The 19,451-nt window shown below is 42.6% G+C and overlaps 1 protein-coding gene across 1 annotated transcript; it reads left to right on the forward strand.

Moving 5' to 3' along the window:
* The first annotated feature begins 7,468 nt into the window (after window positions 1-7,468).
* On the forward strand, window positions 7,469-16,398 carry LOC118388715 (nuclear receptor subfamily 4 group A member 1-like). The gene is made up of 7 exons (XM_035778091.2): window positions 7,469-7,617; window positions 9,510-10,336; window positions 10,541-10,670; window positions 10,972-11,135; window positions 11,367-11,569; window positions 11,754-11,932; window positions 14,303-16,398. The coding sequence occupies exons 2-7, from the start codon at window positions 9,512-9,514 to the stop codon at window positions 14,563-14,565; spliced, it is 1,764 nt and encodes a 587-aa protein (XP_035633984.1). The 5' UTR covers window positions 7,469-7,617; window positions 9,510-9,511; the 3' UTR covers window positions 14,566-16,398.
* Window positions 16,399-19,451: the final 3,053 nt, after the last annotated feature.

The raw sequence follows: 19,451 nt of genomic DNA on the forward strand, positions 1-19,451 counted from the left end.
ACAGCGGCTCAGCCGCGAAGTGGTAGGCCACACAAGCTCACAGAACAGCCGAGTGTTGAAGCACACAGCGTGTAAAAATCGTCTGTCCTTGGTTGCAGCTTTCCCTACCGTGTTCCAAACTGCCTATGGAAGCAACATCAGCACAATAACTGTTAGTTGGGAGTTTCATGAAATGTGTTTCCATGGCCGAGCAGCCGTACACAAGCCTAAGATCACCATGCGTAATGTCAGGCTTCGGCTGGACTGTGATAATTATTATTTCTGTGATTATTATTATTTGACCATGCTGGTCATTTATGAACATTTGAACATCTTGGCCATGTTCTGTTATAATCTCCACCCGGCACAGCCAGAAGAGGACTGGCCACCCCTTATAGCCTGGTTCCTCTCTAGGTTTCTTCCTAGGTTTTGGCCTTTCTAGGGAGTTTTTCCTAGCCACCGTGCTTCTACACCTGCATTGCTTGATGTTTGGGGTTTTAGAGTGGGTTTCTGTACAGCACTTTGAGATATGAGATGAGATATGTACAGGTGTAGTGATCTGTGAGCTTCTCTGACAGCTGGTGCTTAAAGCTAGTGAGGGAGGTAAGAGTCTCCAGCTTCAGAGATTTTCGCAGTTCGTTCCAGTCATTGGCAGCAGAGAACTGGAAGGAGAGGGGGCCAAAGGAAGAATTGGCTTGAGATATACCTGCTGGAGCGTGTGCTACAGGTGGGTGCTGCTATGGTGACCAATGAGCTGAGATAAGGCAGGGCTTTACCTAGCAGAGACTTGTAGATGACCTGGAGCCAGTGGGTTTGGCGACGAGTATGAAGCGAGGGCCAGCCAACGAGAGCATACAGGTCGCATAGGTGGGTAGTATATGGGGCTTTGGTGACAAAACGGATGGCACTATGATAGACTGCATCAACTTTGTTGAGTAGAGTGTTGGAGGCTATTTTGTAAATGACATCGCCGAAGTCGAGGATCGGTAGGATGGTCAGTTTTACGAGGGTATGTTTGGCAGCATGAGTGATGGATGCTTTGTTGTGAAATAGGATGCCAATTCTAGATTTTATTTTGGAATGTAGATGTTTAATGTGAGTCTGGAAGGAGAGTTTCCAGTCTAACCAAACACCTAGGTATTTGTAGTTGTCCACATATTCTAAGTCAGAACCGTCCAGAGTAGTGATGCTGGACAGGTGGGCAGGTGCGGGCAGCGAACCATTGAAGAGCATGCATTTAGTTTTACTTGCATTTAAGAGCAGTTGGAGGCCACGGAAGGAGAGTTGTATGGCATTGAAGCTCATCTGGAGGTTAGCTAACAGTGTCCAAAGAAGGGCCAGAGGTATACAGAATGGTGTCGTCTGCGTAGAGGTGGATCAAAGAATCACCAGCAGCGAGAGCGACATCATTGATGTATACAGAGAGGAGAGTTGGCCCGAGAATTGAACCCTGTGGCACCCCCATAGAGACTGCCAGAGGTCCAGACAACAGGCCCCCCGATTTGACACACTGAACTCTATCGGAGAAGCAGTTGGTGAACCAAGCGAGGCAATCATTTGAGTCCAAGGCTGTTGAGTCTGCCAATTAGAATGTTGTGATTGACAGAGTCGAAAGCCTTAGCCAGGTCAATGAATACGGCTGCACTGTAATGTCTCTTATCGATGGCGGTTATGATATCGTTTAGGACCTTGAGCGTGGCTGAGGTGCACCCATGACCAGCTCTGAAACCAGATTGCATAGCGTTGAAGGTACGGTGAGATTCGAAATGGTCGGTAATCTGTTTGTTAACTTGGCTTTCAAAGTCCTTAGATAGGCAGGGTAGAATAGATATAGGTCTGTAGCAGTTTGGGTCTAGAGTGTCTCCCCCTTTGAAGAAGGGGTTGACCGCGGCAGCTTTCCAATCTATGGGAATCTCAGACGATATGAAAGAGAGGTTGAACAGGCTAGTAATAGGGGTTGCAACAATTTCGGCAGATAATTTTAGAAAGAGAGAGTCCAGATTGTCTAGCCCGGCTGATTTGTAGGGGTCCAGATTTTGCAGCTCTATCAGAACATCAGCTATCTGGATTTGGGTGAAGGAGAAGTGGGGGAGGTTAGGGCGAGTTGCTGTGGGGAGTGCAGGGCTGTTGACCGGGGTAGGGGTAGCCAGGTGGAAAGCATGGCCAGCGGTAGAAAAATGCTTATTGATATTCTCAATTATTGTGGATTTATCGGTAGTGACCGTGTTTCCTAGCCTCAGTACAGAGGGCATCTCCCTACAGGTGCTCTTATTATCCATGTACTTTACAGTGTCCCAGAACCTTTTTGAGTTTGTACTACAGGATGCAAATTTCTGTTTGAAAAAGCTAGCCTTAGCTTTCCTAACTGCCTGTGTATATTGATTCCTAACTTCCCTGAAAAGTTGCATATCGCGGGGGCTATTCGATGCTAATGCAGAACACCACAGGATGTTTTTGTGCTGGTCAAGGGAAGACAGGTCTGGAGTGAACCAAGGGCTATATCTATTCCTGGTTCAACATTTTTTGAACGAAGCTTATTTAAGAATTATTTTAAGAATAACTTTTAAACAATAACCAGGCATCCTCTACTGACGGGAGGAGGTCAATGTCATTCCAGGATACCCCGGCCAGGTCGAATAGAAAGGTCTGTTCGCTAAAGTGTTTTAGGGAGCGTTTGACAGTGATGAGGGGTGGTTGTTTGACTGCAGACCCATTACAGATGCAGGCAATGAGGCAGTGATCGCTGAGATCTTGGTTGAAAGCAGCAGGGGTGTATTTGGAGGGCGAGTTAGTTAGGATGATATCTACGAGGGTGCCCGTGTTTAAAGAATTGGGGTTGTACCTGGTAGGTTCATTGATAATTTGTGTGATATTGAGGGCATCAAGCTTAGATTGTAGGATGGCCGGGGTGTTAAGCATGTCCCAGTTTAGGTTACCTACCAGAACGAGCTCAGGAGATAGATGGGGGCAATCAATTCACATATGGTGCCCGGGGCACAACTGGGGGTAGAAGGTGGTCTATAGCAAGCGGCAACGGTGAGAGACTTGTGTCTGGAAAGGTGCATTTTTAGAAGTAGAAGCTCAAATTGTTTTTTACAGACCTGGATAGTAAAGACATAACTTTGCAGGCTCTCTGCAGTAGATTGCAACACCGCCCCCTTTGGCAGTTCTATCTTGGCGGAAAATGTTATAGTTAGGGATGGAAATTTCTGGGTTTTTGATGATTTTCCTAGGCCAGGATTCAGACACAGCTAAGACATCCGGGTTGGCAGAATGTGCTAAAGCAGTGAATAAAGCAAACTTAGGGAGTAGGCTTCTCATGTTAACATGCATGAAACCAAGGCTTTTACGGTTACAGAAGTCAACAAATGAGAGCACCTGGGGAGTAGGAGTGGAGCTAGGCACTTCATGTCCTGGATTAACCTCTACATCACCAGAGGAACAGAGGAGAAGTAGGATAAGGGTACGGCTAAAGGCTATAAGAACTGGCAGTCTAGCACAATCGGAACAGAGAGTTAAAGGAGCAGGTTTCTGGGCACGATAGCATAGATTCAAGGCATAATGTACAGACAAAGGTATGGTAGGAAGAGAGTACATTGGAGGTAAACCTAGGCATTGAGTAATGATGAGAGAGATATAGTCTCTAGAGACGTTTAAACCAGGTGATGTAATCGCATATGTGGGAGGTGGAACAACATGGTTGGTTAAGGCATATTGAGCAGGGCTAGAGGCTCTACAGTGAAATAAGACAGTAATCACTAACCAGGACAGTAATGGACAAGGCATATTGATATTAGGGAGAGGCATGCGCAACCAAGTGAATTGTATGGGTCCAGTGAGTAGTTGGGTTGGCTGGGGACACGGCGATTCAGACAAATAGCAGGCCGGGGCTAGCAAGTTAGCAGAAGTGCCTTAGAGGGATGTTGCGATGGGGGAAGTCTGTTTTTGCCTGCTCGTGCGGTTACGTCAGTCGATAGACCAGTCGTGGAATTAGTAGGGTTCCAAGTAGCAGAGGGGTCCAAGTCCAATTGGCAAAATGGGTATATTGGTTCAAGAAACTGGCCGATGGATCAGCTAACAGCCCAATATGCTCTAGATAGCTAGCAGGCCGCGTTTAACAGAATGGGCCTTCAGGGGACGTCGCGCCTGTTGGAATCGTCGGGCAGATTATGTCGATATTCCAGTCGTGAAGGATCGACAGGGTTCCGTGCCCCGTTCTAGCAGTAGAAGGGGTCCGGATATTGTAGCCGAGGAATGGGCTTCAGGAGTAGCCCAGGAGCCCTCGCAGGGAGATGGGCATAGCATGGGCTAGCTCCAGGCTAATTGGTGCTTTCTCTGGGACGGAAACGTTAGCCAGGAGTAGTCAACCCGGGTTGCGGTTAGCTAGCTGCGATGATCCAGATGAAAAGGTTCAGGGTTTTCCGAGCTAAAGATTAGCTGATGACCGCTAGCAGTGGTTAGCTGACTGATTCATATATCTTTATGTACATATTCTTTATCCCCTTACACTGTGTATAAGACAGTAGTTTTGGAATTGTTAGTTAGATTACTTGTTGGTTATTACTGCATTGTCGGAACTAGAAGCACAAGCATTTCGCTACACTCGCATTAACATCTGCTAACCATGTGTATGTGACAAATAACATTTTATTTGATTTGATTTGATAGCTGGTAGCTAGTTAGCTCGCTTCAGTTGAGCAATTCCAGTTCCGGTGTAAGTAGAAATACTGGCAGGTTGTCAATATATCTCAATACTTTCTTATATACCCTTTGTTGGCAATGACAGAGGTCAAACATTTTCTGTAAGTCTTCACAAGGTTTTCACACACTGTTGCTGGTTGGCCCATTCCTCCATGCAGATCTCCTCTAGAGCAGTGATGTTTTGGGGCTATTGCTGGGCAACACAGACTTTCAACTCCCTCCAAAGATTTTCTATGGGGTTGAGATCTGGAGACTGGCTAGGCCACTCCAGGACCTTGAAATGATTCTTACGAAGCCACTCCTTCGTTGCCCAGGCGGTGTGTTTGGGATCATTGTCATGTTGAAAGACCCAGCCACGTTTCATCTTCAATGCCCTTGCTGATGGAAGGAGGTTTTCACTCAAAATCTCACGATAAATGGTCCTATTCATTCTTTCCTTTACACGGATCAGTCATCCTGGTCCCTTTGCAGAAAAACAGCCCCAAAGCATGATGTTTCCACCCCCATGCTTCACAGTAGGTATGGTGTTCTTTGGATGCAACTCAGCATTCTTTGTCCTCCAAACACGACGAGTTGAGTTTTTACCAAAAAGTTATATTTTGGTTTTATCTGACCATATGACATTCTCCCAATCTTCTTCTGGATCATCCAAATGCTCTCTAGCAAACTTCAGACGGGCCTGGACATGTACTGGCTTAAGCAGGGGGACACGTCTGGCCCTGCAGAATTTGAGTCCCTGGCGGCGTAGTGTGTTACTGATGGTAGGCTTTGTTACTTTGGTCCCAGCTCTCTGCAGGTCATTCACTAGGTTCCCCCGTGTGGTTCTGGGATTTTTGCTCACCGTTCTTGTGATCATTTTGACCCCACGGGGTGAGATCTTGCGTGGAGCCCCAGATCGAGGGCGATTATCAGTGGTCTTGTATGTCTTCCATTTCCTAATAATTGCTCCCACAGTTGATTTCTTCAAACCAAGCTGCTTACCTATTGCAGATTCAGTCTTCCCAGCCTGGTGCAGGTCTACAATTTTGTTTCTGGTGTCCTTTGACAGCTCTTTGGTCTTGGCCATAGTGGAGTTTGGAGTGTGATTGTTTGAGGTTGTGGACAGGTGTCTTTTATACTGATAACAAGTTCAAACAGGTGCCATTAATACAGGTAACGAGTGGAGGACAGAGGAGCCTCTTAAAGAAGAAGTTACAGGTCTGTGAGAGCCAGAAATCTTGCCTGTTTGTAGGTGACCAAATACTTATTTTCCACCATAATTTGCAAAGAAATTAATTAACAATCCTACAATGTGATTTTCTGGATTTTTTTTCTCATTTTGTCTGTCATAGTTGAAGTGTACCTATGATGACAATATACAGGCCTCTCTCATCTTTTTAAGTGGGAGAACTTGCACAATTGGTGGCTGACTAAATACTTTTTTGCCCAAATGTATATATTTCTGTGGAAACTTCCCCTAGAGCAGGGTTTCCCAAACTCGGGGGGGAGAGGTTTCGTTATTTTCTATCAATTTGTGTCAATTAAGAACTAGACCAGGGAAGTTTCTGACTAATCAGTTACCTTATTTGATCAATCAAGTACAAGGGAGGAACAAAAACCTGCAGGTGGTCGGCCCTCCAGGAATTGAGCTGGGTATTCAGTTCCTGAATTCTGAGAATTTACCTTTCGAGAATATGCCAACACCTTTAACTGTCATCATACTTTTTTTTATATAGGGATAGACCTGTCTCATCTTGTTGGAATAAAACTTGACGTAGCCACGTGCAGATTTTTCCCGCTTGTTGCGCTTCAAGCAGGGCTCAGCTTTTTTCTTGGCACACACACCCTCCACATACCAACACACCCACGCATAATACTGTTTCTCAAGCTGCACCTACTCTGCACCCTTTTCCCTGAAGTATGCACTTGTACACTCCTTATTGGTGTGAACTGTTACACCAATCCTATGCTTTTAAATCTATGCAGGGGAGTGCACAAGTGCACGTTGGGGAAAAGGGCTGAGATTTGGAACACAGGCTTTGTAGACTGTTAGGCTATAGGCTATGGTAATTATATAGGCCAAATCATTCATAAAAAGGCTTTAAATATTACAATATGTAACGTCATTAATGTCTTATGTCATTAATTAGCTTTACCCTTTACATTACAGTGCCATTATTACTGTGTAATTATTAATGTAAGTACAGTTTAAAAAGTATTGTAATTACTCATTGTTGTTACATTGTACTTAGAAGATAGGCCTACTGCTAGACCTTATTGGGTTAGGCCTAACTGAGCAATTGTGTTTATAAACTCCTTATATGTATGTTCCTGTTTGCAAATGATTTGTTAGACTATACATACTAGCATATATATATATATATATAGGCTACATCGTGTACAGTTTGAATAGCCTATAGTTTAAATAGACAAACAAAACATCCCAGCATTTAGGCTTTACAAACGTCTTCCTTGAGATGACAAACCTATTATTATTATTATTTCTGGCACTCATTTGTCAGTTATCAATTTTAAATTCCTTTTTAGCAATACAATGTCATCATCAGACGTTTATTTTTAGCATATACCAGGCGGTAATAGCACCACGTATGTAAAAAGGTCTAAATTTAGATCAGACAACTCCGCAGGCGCTTGCGTCAATGGAATCCCGAGCGTGCGTCAGAGTGATGAGGACGTCTGTGTGAGAACGATGCCATTGGCTCCTGACCCGGAAAAGTCACCGCCCCGTTTGCCTTTTATGGGAAAAGACACGCCTAGAGCCGGGACTACCTGACGTAACGGCAAAATACAAGTGACTGTATATATTGCGCTGTGCCTCAAGTCTGAAGAATTCATTCCCTTTCAGAATTGTAAACAGTGGTTGTAACACACTTGATGTTTATCCATCACTTGGAATAAATGAGACGTTGGCTAAGGAATTGAGGATTTATACAGCAGGTTAGTAAAAGTTATTTCTTATATTTTGCATGCAGGCTTAGTGCGCTTCACTGTTTTTTATGGATCCGATTGGCAGGGATGCCTTTTTATTCTTTGAAAACTTTATCCCACTAAAATGCTTGCTTAATGTAATGATTTGGTGCATTTTAGCCTAATTGCAATTGCTGTATTTTTGTTTTCTTGGTAATTAAAATGTTATATTTTCTAATGGCATACCGCAAATCCAATGTATAGATGCTACGTTCCCATTCGAGTAGGCTACAGCTGTTGAAACTGTCAATCAGATAATAAGTAAATAACATGTCAGACCAAATGCTAGATGTCGTGGATATCGTTGTAGACTTGACTGCATTCAACATTGAGCGCTGTCACACTTGTGACTTGCGTATGTGTTGGTCAGTGTTGTGACCAGCCGCACACTCCCTGTTATAGGGCTATTATATAGGTCCTTTTATATGGAGCCAATAGGGGTGTATTGATGGTCTTGAAATAGCCCAAGTATTGTTTGCTGTGTAGCCTTTATGATTACATCATTTCGAGGCTTGAAATATTGAAAGGAAATAGTTGAGCATGTGAGTGGTTGGATATTTCTAGTTTTGTATGATTTGCTCTTCACGGTCAGTTATTTTAAACTTAATCCATCTGTATTATTTTAAATAAATAGGTTTATGCGTCACATTGCTACCAATTTAGGCTACTATTATGAAAGGCAGACAGGTGGCGATATGGCCAGTCGTTTTACTGTGTTCAAGATGCGGTGGCAGTATCGGATGTCTCATTGTTGTATCCCTCTTGTCCTCAGCTTATCAGATGATGCACACATATCCTTTGCACTCATGTTCCACACAGAGTTCAAAAGTTAACTTGTGACCTTTTGATGTTGGTACCCTTTTCATAGGTCAACGATGTTTCTTACTTTAGTTTGTGTGCAACAGGTGTATAGTTCTCACCAAAGCACATGCTAAGAGAAAACAGTCAATGCTTAGGGGCAGAAGAGCCTACACCCAGACATGTTGTTGACGATTATATAACAAGGGAAAAGCAGTGTCTTCCATTTCAGGGATTGCACATAAATGAAAGTGTTTAGGATAATTGTTTATTTTACATTGAGTCTAGTCATGCAAGGATGTTTTGAGATAATCAAAGCTTTGACTGATTGACCAAAAGCCTTCATTGTGGTGTAACTGACATTGAATTAAGACAATAATTAAGAGATTAATTGGATCAGATGATTATAGCTACAGTTCCGTGAGATAACACCTCATGGAGAAAAGTCCACCAGATCCAATATTGATCTGATATCGACAGTTCCGAGGTAGACATGAAACACACACATGTCCAGCTGCTAAATACACCCCCCCAAAGCCCTCTGCTCTGCCGGCCCTGTCACCTTCCTCTCTTCAGCTGGCATTTAGCCCACCCTGAAACCCAATCCCCTGGACTCCTTAGTACTGTCAGTCCTTGGGGAGGAGGGTTGCCCTGTTCATAATCGTAGCATTGAAAGCCAGTAACGCAATATCCTCCAGCAAGACGATCTCCCCATCATCCGGACAACTGGTTTTCCAGGCTTTCTCAGAATCACCAAAGGGGTACCAACAGGCCTAAAGCTGCGTCAGTGTGAGGAAGGGGGATAGAAGTGTTTCTGTATGGGATGATGTCGAGGTGCACTGTTGGAGAGGTGTTAAAAAGGGATTCCTAAGACCGGTTAAGTTTCTTCAGTGTTGTTGACTTGTTTATGGTTATTGCACCTGGTTTGACTGGGGTGATGGGGAGCTTGGAGTGTACGGCAGGTTGGCCTACATGACTCAACATTACTGCCACCATTTCAATTATTTGAATGGTGAATGTCTTTGAAATATTTTTATTAAATATTGTTTTCAATTCTTTTTTAGCGATGCCCTGTGTTCAAACTCAGTATGGAACTGTGCCCTACGACAACAACTACTTCAGCTCTGAGTTCCTGAACCCCGAACTCAGTGCTAAGCTAACCATGGACATTGGTGCCGAGCAGGACCAGCTCACCGCCTCCTCCCTCCCCAGCATCAACACCCTGGTGGGCAGCGGCTATGTGGGCGAGTTTGACACCTACTCCTGCCAGATCACCACCTCCACCGCCCCCTCCGGCCACTCAGCCGGCAGCACCTCCAGCCCTCAGGCTCAGCACTCAGCCTTTAAACTGGACGACATCCAGGTATATAGCTGCTACCCGGGCTCCTTCGCCCTCAGCTACCTCGACGAGACGCTGTCCTCCTGCGGCTCCGATTATTATGGCAGCCCCGCATCAGCCGCCCCCTCCCCACCCACCCCGGGCTTCCAGAGCCAGCCTGGCCCAGTCTGGGACTCACCCTTCAGCCCCTACTCCCCAGACCCTGGGTGCTGGGTGGCCGATAAGTCAAGCCTGGCTCAGCAACCCTCCTTCTTCACCTTCATCCCCACCACAGAGCAGCACTCCCCCCTGGGGCAGCACCAGGGCCCCCAGCAGGGTGAGGAGGACCCTTTTTTTCAGCCCTCCCAGAGGCATGCCTCCCAGCTCCATTATGCCCCCTTGTCCCTAGACCAGAGGTCCATGGACAGCCCCGGGCTCATGGAAAGGCACATGTTGTCCCCTAAGACCGGCAGCCCCGGGGCCAACGAGGGTCGCTGTGCAGTGTGTGGGGACAATGCCTCCTGTCAGCACTACGGGGTCCGCACCTGTGAGGGCTGCAAGGGCTTCTTTAAGGTAGGATGCTTCACAGTAGTTATATTATTATTATTTCATGATTTTTATGATTCATTTACACATAATAACATCTTTAATATTCATACATTTACTTGGCTCCAGTTTCAGTATAAGTGCTCACTATTAAGAAACTGATTATAAAAGAAAAAGGGGAACTTTGACAAATGCGCAGGAAAATAATCACACTGTTCTTTGTTATTGCAGCGAACTGTACAGAAGAATGCTAAATATGTGTGCCTAGCCAACAAAGACTGTCCAGTAGACAAGCGGCGAAGGAACCGCTGCCAATTCTGCCGTTTCCAGAAGTGCCTGCGGGTGGGAATGGTGAAGGAAGGTAATGCCATGTCACACTCCCTTAAAGCCTTCAGTGTCTAGTATATGTGACGTGAAAACCAAGTTGCAATGACAATCATGTGAAACCCAAGCTAAGAATGAAAGCCATGCGAAACTGAAGCTTTTTTATTTGATTTAACCTTTATTTAACTAGGCAAGTTTACTGTGCCCAGTCGTATAAAAATATCAACTGAAATGGATATAGCCGTTATTCAGTGAAACGGAGGCTTGCGGTGACAGTCACATGAGAATCTCAGATGGGTACAGTCAGTGAGAGTATTATTTTTTTCTCTCACTTACAGTCGTCCGCACAGACAGCCTGAAAGGTCGCAGGGGTCGTCTGCCCTCTAAATCCAAGACAGTGCTAGAGTCAGTGTCCACCACCCCACCCGTCAACATCATCGCCTCTCTTGTCAGGGCTCACATAGAATCCAACCCTGCCATTGGAAAGCTGGACTACTCCAAGGTAGGACCTCCAGACATGTGACTCATGGAACATCATATTATTAGTTGTCTGAATCTCTCTCAGAATTTAGCCAGTTGCTGCTGTTAAAGTTAAGCTTCTCGCTATAATATAGTTATGTAATTAAGCTTCTTTGATGGCAGTGATCTCGATCCCATTTCACACTACATGTTGTGAAGAGAAGGACATCAGAGGCAGTGAGTCATCCCTTTCTTTCCTCTATCCACTCCTCAGTACCAGGAGACGGTGGCCAGCCTATCAGAGAAAGAGGATGCCAATGACATCCAGCAGTTCTACGACCTGCTGACAGGCACCATGGATGTGATTCGGAAATGGGCCGAAACCATCCCAGAATTCATCGCCTTCTGCCCGGAAGACCAGGAGCTGCTCCTGGAATCTGCTTTTGTGGAACTCTTTATCCTCCGGCTAGCATACAGGTATAATTACCACTGTAACCATTGTCTGCATCCCAAATGGCACCTTGTTCCCTATGGGCCCTGGTCAAAAGTATTGCAGTAAATAGGGAATAGTGCCATTTGGGATGCATACATTTACTCTGTAAAAAACACAAATGTGTGCCCAATGTTTCTACAATATATGTTAAGACTGTTCTGTGTCTAGGTCGAGTCCTGAGAAAGACAAGCTGATCTTCTGCAACGGCGTGGTACTTCACCGTATGCAGTGTGTGCGAGGCTTTGGCGACTGGATCGACTCCATCATGGACTTCTCCCAGAGCCTCCACCGCATGAACCTGGACGTGTCCTCATTCGCCTGCCTTGCAGCACTGGTCATCATCACAGGTGAGACACACAAACACACACACACATTTTTAGTGAGCCACTTATTTGCTCCACTAGGAGCTGAAAGGTATAACTCTAAGTGTACAGTGCCTTCAGAAATTATTCACACCCCTTGACATAAAATAGATTACATTTAGATTGTGTGTCACTGGCCTACACAGACATAACCCATACGGTCAAAGTGTAATTATGTTTTTAGAAGTTTTTACAAGTTAATGAAAAATTAAAAGGCTGAAATGTCTTAAAACCTCTTTGGGCTAGGGGGCCGTATTTTCACGTCCGGATGAAAACAATGCCCAAAGTAAACTGCCTGTTACTCAGGCCCAGAAGCTAGGTTATGCAATACATGGTAGTATTGGATAGAAAACACTAAAGTTTCTAAAACTGTTAAAATAATGTCTGTGAGTATAACAGAACTGATTTGGCAGGCGAAACCCCGAGCACAATCCATCCAGGGAAACATTTTTTTGAGGTCATTGTGTATTCCAATGCTTTTCTATGGGAAACCTGATTTATTAGGGCCCAGATTGTAGTTCCTATGGCTTCCACTAGATGTCAACAGTCTTTAGAAATTGTTCAATGTTTTTCTTTTGAAAAATTAAGAAGTTATTCTTTCTATGCATCACTCAGGTGGACTCTAGTCTTTTGGTGTGTGTGAACAGGAGTACGAGCTCCTCTTTATTTTTCTCCGGTATTGGAAACAGTTTATTCCGTCTTAAATTTGATCGATTATTTACATTTTAGTGTACCTGAGGTTGGATTAGATGTTTGGACCAAGTTTATAGGGAACTTATTAGATACTTAGTCATGTTGGGCGAATTGGAACTGGTGTATTTCTGAATCAAACGCGCCAAATAAATTGACATTTTGGGGATATAAAGAAGGAATTTATCGAACAAAACGACCATTCATTGTGTCACTGAGACATTTGTGGGCGGCCACTTAACCCGGAAGCACCATTGTGTTGGAGGAAACACCGTTCAACTGACGACCGGGAGTTCAGCCTGCAGGCGCCTGGCCCGCCACAAGGAGTCACTAGAGTGTAATGAGCCAATTAAAACCCCCCCAGCCAAACCTTCCCCTAACCTGGACGACGCTTGGCCAATTGTGTGCCGCCCTATGGGATTCCCGATCATGGCCAGTTGTGATACAGCCCAGGATCGAACCCGGGTCTGTAGGGACGCCTTAGACCGCTGCACCACTTGGGAGGCCCACCGCTCAGGGATTTAACCATGAGGCCAATTGTGACTTTCTGTGATAGGAGAAAACTGAGAATGGATCAACAACACTGTAGTAACTCCACAATACTAACCTAACTGACATTGAAAAGAAGGAAGCCTGTACATAATTAAAATATTCCAAAACATGCATCCTGATTGCAACAAGGCACTAAAGTAATACTGCCAAACAAATGTAGCAAAGCAATTCACTTTTTGTCCTGAATACAAAGTGTTATGTTTGGGGCAATTCCAAAACAACACATTGCGGAGTACCACTCTCTATATTTTCAAGCATAGTGGTGGCTGTGTCATGTTATGTGTATGCTTATAATCGTTAAGGACTCTGGAGTATTTCAGGATAAAAAATAAATGGAATAGAGCTAAGCACAGGAAAAAAAAACTGGTTCAGTCTGCTTTCCACCAGACACTGGGAGATGAATTCATCTTTCAGCAGGACAATAACCTAGAACACAAGGCCAAATCTACACTGGAGTTGCTTACAAAAAAGACAGTGAATGTTCCTGAGCTGCCGAGTTACAGCTTTGTCTTAAATCTAATTGAAAATCTATGGCAAGACCTAAAAATGGTTGTCTAGCAATGATCAGCAACCAACCTTGAAGAATTTTGAAAAGAACATGAGCAAATGTTGCACACTCCAGGTGTGGAAGGCTCTTAGAGACTTACCCAGAAAGACTCACAGCTGTAATCGCTGCCAAAGGTGCTTCTACAAAGTATTGACTCAGGGGTGTGAATATATATGTAAATTTGATATTTCTGTATTTCATTTTAAATAAAGATGTTTTCTCTTTGTCATTATGGGGTATTGTTTGTAGATGGGTGAGAAATCAAATCAATTGAATACATTTTGAATACAGGCTGTAACACAACAAAATGTGGACTAAGTCAAGGGGTATTAATATTTTCTGAAGGCACTGTAGTTCTAACACTGAAACAAGCATAACATTTTCTGAAGGCACTGTAGTTCTAACACTGAAACAAGCATAACATATGCATGTGATATAGGCTATAGTAAAATCAAAATCAAATGAATCAGAGTTTAATGCTCACATGCACAGCAGTTGTAAATGGTACAGTGAAATGCCCATTCACGTTTCTCATCAAGATGTTTCTCCTTGTGGTTTCTCCTCAGATCGCCATGGCCTTAAAGAGCCCAAACGGGTGGAGGAGTTCCAGAACTGCCTCATCACCTGTCTGAGGGACCATGTGACCAGCAGTGGCTCCGATGCGGGGAGGCCCCAGCCCAACTTCCTGTCCCGACTACTGGGGAAGCTCCCTGAGCTGCGCACCCTCTGCACCCAGGGCCTGCAGCGCATCTTCTACCTGAAGCTGGAGGACCTGGTTCCCCCACCGCCCATCGTAGACAAAATCTTCATGGATACCTTACCTTTCTGAAAGGACAGATAAAAAGATGAAGAGGAGTGATTAAGTGATGATGTGAGGGGACACAAATACGATAAACTGAGGAGGTGAATAGGGGGCCGTTGTCCGAGTCCATTACATTTGGGACTTCTGAGTGTTGAATATGGATAGGAGGCACCCCCCTCCACTGAAGTGGTGTGGACTTGCCCCTTTCCAGTGCACTGACTTAATGACAAGTGTCTGATTCTGCCTGTATTTTTCTCACGTTTAGTTTTAAAAACAAAGACCTGTGGGTGGCAGAATTTGATGCCTATTTTCCTATCTGTGGACTTCTCATGGACATCATCCAACAAGAGAAAAGAAGACACAAGTGGACATTTCAAGTTTTTGGTCTCTTTTGTAAGTGTGAGTTTGTGGAGTGGCTTTATCGCTATGCAAAATGTTTATGTTTGTTTCTTTGTTGGCTGCAAAATATTGGGAGACAGTTGGTGTGTATGTACAGCTCTGAGGGAAATAAATTGCATATGATCACACCTGAACACTTAAACCCAAGTTCTCAAAAATCCTATGGAGTCTTCATATCCCAATAGATTTAATTTAGCAGGTGTTCAAAGTTGATGCGTCGGGAGACAAACAGAGTAAAACACTGGGGTCTCCAGTTCACAGGCCTTTCTTAACGACAACTGTTAGGTCCTACATTTCAAAAGTGAATATTTTCATTAAAACTGTTATAATAGCCATTTGTAGTCCTGATACCACACCTTGACAAGGTATTGGACCAAAGGGAAACGTTCCATCTGTCTCTCTGTGGTGATAGCTGGCTATTGTTGTGACATTTACAGCTCATCAACCCTAAAGCCTTAATGTATCTAAAAAGGTGCCATCATTTTTACTCACACCACACTGCAACATTTCATGTGGGTTTTAATGGCAGGAGAATCATATTACTGAAACAAAACAATTATTTTCCTTAACTCTGTTATTTTATTTTAATTTAATTTTACCTTTATTTAACTAGGCAAGTCAGTTAAGAACAAATTCTTATTTTCAATGACGGCCTAGGAACAGTGGGTTAACTGCCTGTTCAGGGGCAGAATGACAGATTTGTACCTAGCCATAGCCATGAGTCCTTAAAAAGAGAAACATGCCAGCAGATTTAATGTTTGAAAAGTGCCTTTAAAAAAAGTTTCAAATCATTAAATACTGACGAACTCCTGCGTATTTAGGTTTTCATTCCAACCATCTCACTGCTATAAAGTCTGTAAATCTAAAACATTCAAACAGACGATTAAACAGTACGATTGGCTGAAATGAAAATGTGCATACCAAGAGATACTAGGTTAGGAATCCCATGATTTGGAATAGCCTAATAGTCCAGGGATAAAAATCATAAATACATTTATTTTTATGAATGAACGATTATAGCATAGTATAGTTTCACAGTATAGCTGTAACATGGATCCACTCTAACATGTGACTCTATAGCTTTCTATCCTTAACTATGTGTACTATGTGTGCTACTGCAAATGTTGCCTTACACATGCTCCTTCAGGAGGAGTGTGTGCAGTTTTATTATATGTTGTTTTTATTTTGGTCTTGAAATGAACTTCAAGTGATTTCTTAAGTCATTACATGGTGAAATGTGACAAAACCACGAGCAGCTAAGAGCACTTCAGCGTTCTAACACAGTATACAGATGTATAAAAATGTTTCCTGCTTCTTTTTCTGTGTGTATACTTACAACATAAATACTTTATATTTGTGAGTTTTCGTAATGTGGTATATATATATATATATATATACACACACAGAGGAAGAAAAAGTTGAATATTACATTTAATATTAAAATACAATTTCAAAATACAACATTTGTTGCCATTTTTCTTAAATGTCATATTATTTCACAGACATACTTTTATGATGATGTGTGTAGTAAAAATTAACACCAGATTATGAGTTATCTGGTATCTCCAAAGAAATATGTGGTTTCACTGCTTAAGATAATGATAAAACCACAGGCAGCCCGGTGGTACCTTAACTGGTGAGGACGGGCTCAGCGAATAAATGGAATGGTAACGAACACATCAAACACATTTCAACCATTAATATGAGCCGTCCTCTCCTCAGCAGCCTCCTGTGGATAAAACTCTTTCCTCTAGTTTAGAGACTGTCTGCAGCCGAAGTTGTACACCATTGGTTTGATTTTCATGACATCATAACCGGGAGCCGTTCCTTCCTTTCAGTAAAACCACTTGCTTAGTTTCTAGATAAGATTGATAGAAAGGGAACTGTCATGCTCTGTGCCACACAGGGGCACATGACATCATAACTGTGTGGGTGTCTGTATCTTTTCCATAGTGTTGTCTAGGCATATTATATGATGTACTCAAAGTAGCTGATACTAACACCTTACAATATGAATTTTGGTTGTTCCCCTTTGAGTTTTTGTTATTGGGCTGTATAAACCACAATGTATTACTGTACATAGTATGGCAGAGCTATTCTGTAGTATCCCATATGGGAAAATAATATAATTAAATAGATTGGGAAAATCTCTATCAATATATATATATATATATATATGGAAAAAAATATATGTACATATATTTGTAAAATATATGCATAAAATACACACACTCCTCACAACCTTCTCTAATGAGAATGTTGAGTCTCTATTGACCTCTGGTACCTTAGCATTAGGTTCTGGAAATTCTGTTTTACATGCAAAAGATGGATCATTGAGTTGTAGTTAAAAATGTATTCTACAGTTACTAAGGTATGGCCTACCTGCCACTTATGAAACAGTACAAATAAATTAGGTGTTTAAAAGACATCTATAACATATATTTGTATATATTTTTCCGGGCTGTCAGTGAAAATTTGAAATGTTCCCGAGCCCTACCTTTAACAGACAGAGCAGCCATTGGAATTTAGATTTTTCTTCAGAAGGAGACGAGCAGCTGTCATCCCCCAAAATATCTCTTGGATAATGCCATTTTAGTTGATTATACATTCTTAACATTTAATTTAAATGCTTTTAACCTGGTGGGTGACAGAGGAAGAAGTGATTTATTCAACTGGCAAGCAAGAGTTTTTGTTGAGCTCGCGAGCTCCTTCTTTAGCTTGCCACAGAAGTGCAGTGTGACTGACCAAGGTAAGAATTGTTTTGAAAATGAAAGTTGAGTAGAGTTAATGTCATGTTTGTATTTGATATAATTTAATTGCCAAAGCTATTTGTTACGGAGTCTAGTTTAATTTTCTAGGCTAACCAAGCGTTGCTTGCTAGCTAGCTAATTTAGCTAGTTTTAGTGAGGGTTGGGTGTCTCAGGACTGGCTAGCTAACGTTAGATGATTTCTAGCAAAAAATAATCCTATTTTTCTCTCCTGCAGTGTATCCTTCTGGTCTGGATCCTCAGCTGCCAATGGACAGACCCCAGCCAATTTAAGTAATCTTTTGTATCATTTTGCTTTGATGTTCATGAACATTAACCCCTAATTTATTCTTCATCTTCTGTGGAATATTTTCACTGACTCGGTCTCTGCTTTATCCAAAGGGTCACTGTCAACTTGTGTCTGAAAATGGACACGAGGTGAAGGAATCAGTTGTAACACAATACATTATTTTCACATATAGATGTTAAGTGCACAGAGATAATTTGTACATTATATTTGTGTTTCAGATACGACTTTTACAAGTGCCACAATTCACCAAGGGTTATTTGAGCAAGAAATAAAGATTATTGAAAGCACTCTTGTAGTTGTCAGTCACTAGTCATTCATTCATAACTTTTTTAAGTATACCACAGCATGCCATTGTGATTTAGTGCTGAAATGTGTAGTTTTATGCATTGGATTTTAATGTAGCCTAGCTACAGTATGCAAGGTAAAAAAATTGACATTTTCCATTCATTAAAATACATGGCAACATATATTTATGAAATATATGTTGGACTATATTTTACTAGCTATCACAGCATGCGGTCAAAATGTATTCCCACAGCATATTTTTAAATATATAAACATATATGTCGAAATATATGAAAACAGGCAATTTACTTATATGTCCATATATTTTTTTACATATAGTTCAATATATGAACAATGGAGATTACTCACTCCATCCACTACCACTGTGTATCAACCCCCTGGCTGGATAAGAGGCTACAAAACAGAATAATCAAGATCAGACATACAGTAGGGCAAGATGTGATCATGTGAGCACCGAGCTGTCTGCTTGAACTGCTGACGCACAGCTCGGACACCCATGCATACCTCACAAGACATGCCACAAGATGTCTCTTCACAGTCCCCAAGTCCAGACTATGGGAGGCGCACATTACTACATAGAGCTATTACTACATGGAACTCTATTTCACATCAAGTAACTTATGCAAGCAGTAAAATATGATTTTTTTTTTTTAAATGCACCGTATGGAACAAAGGGGACTGTGAAGCCACACAAACATAGGCACAGACACATGCATATACACACACGATAACATGCGCACTATACACACACATGTATGTACACATGGATTTTGTACTGTAGATATGTGGTAGTGGTGGAGTAGTGTTGTGAAATCTGAATATATTGTTGTTTTTAAAATTGTATGAACTGCCTTAATTTCGCTGGACTCCAGGAAGAGTAGCTGCTTTGTAGCAGCTAATGGAGATCCATAATAAATACAAATCAAAGCAAGCAATATGTTGCTGTTATCAAGACTTGCTATTACCACTGTGGTGCTTTTTGAAATTGGGCTGTCAAGGGGAGAGGTGTGCAAAATGTGTTAACATTGGCACAGCACCCATGATCAGCAGTCTATCCTTTGCCAATCACAGCCCAGGGAAATTGGAAACCGTGTTCAGCCAATACTCCCCTGGACATCTGATCTCAGACCACACTCCAGTCATCTGGATTT

The sequence above is a fragment of the Oncorhynchus keta genome, chromosome 10 (assembly GCF_023373465.1).
Source record: "Oncorhynchus keta strain PuntledgeMale-10-30-2019 chromosome 10, Oket_V2, whole genome shotgun sequence".
In the NCBI taxonomy this organism is placed as follows: domain Eukaryota; kingdom Metazoa; phylum Chordata; class Actinopteri; order Salmoniformes; family Salmonidae; genus Oncorhynchus; species Oncorhynchus keta.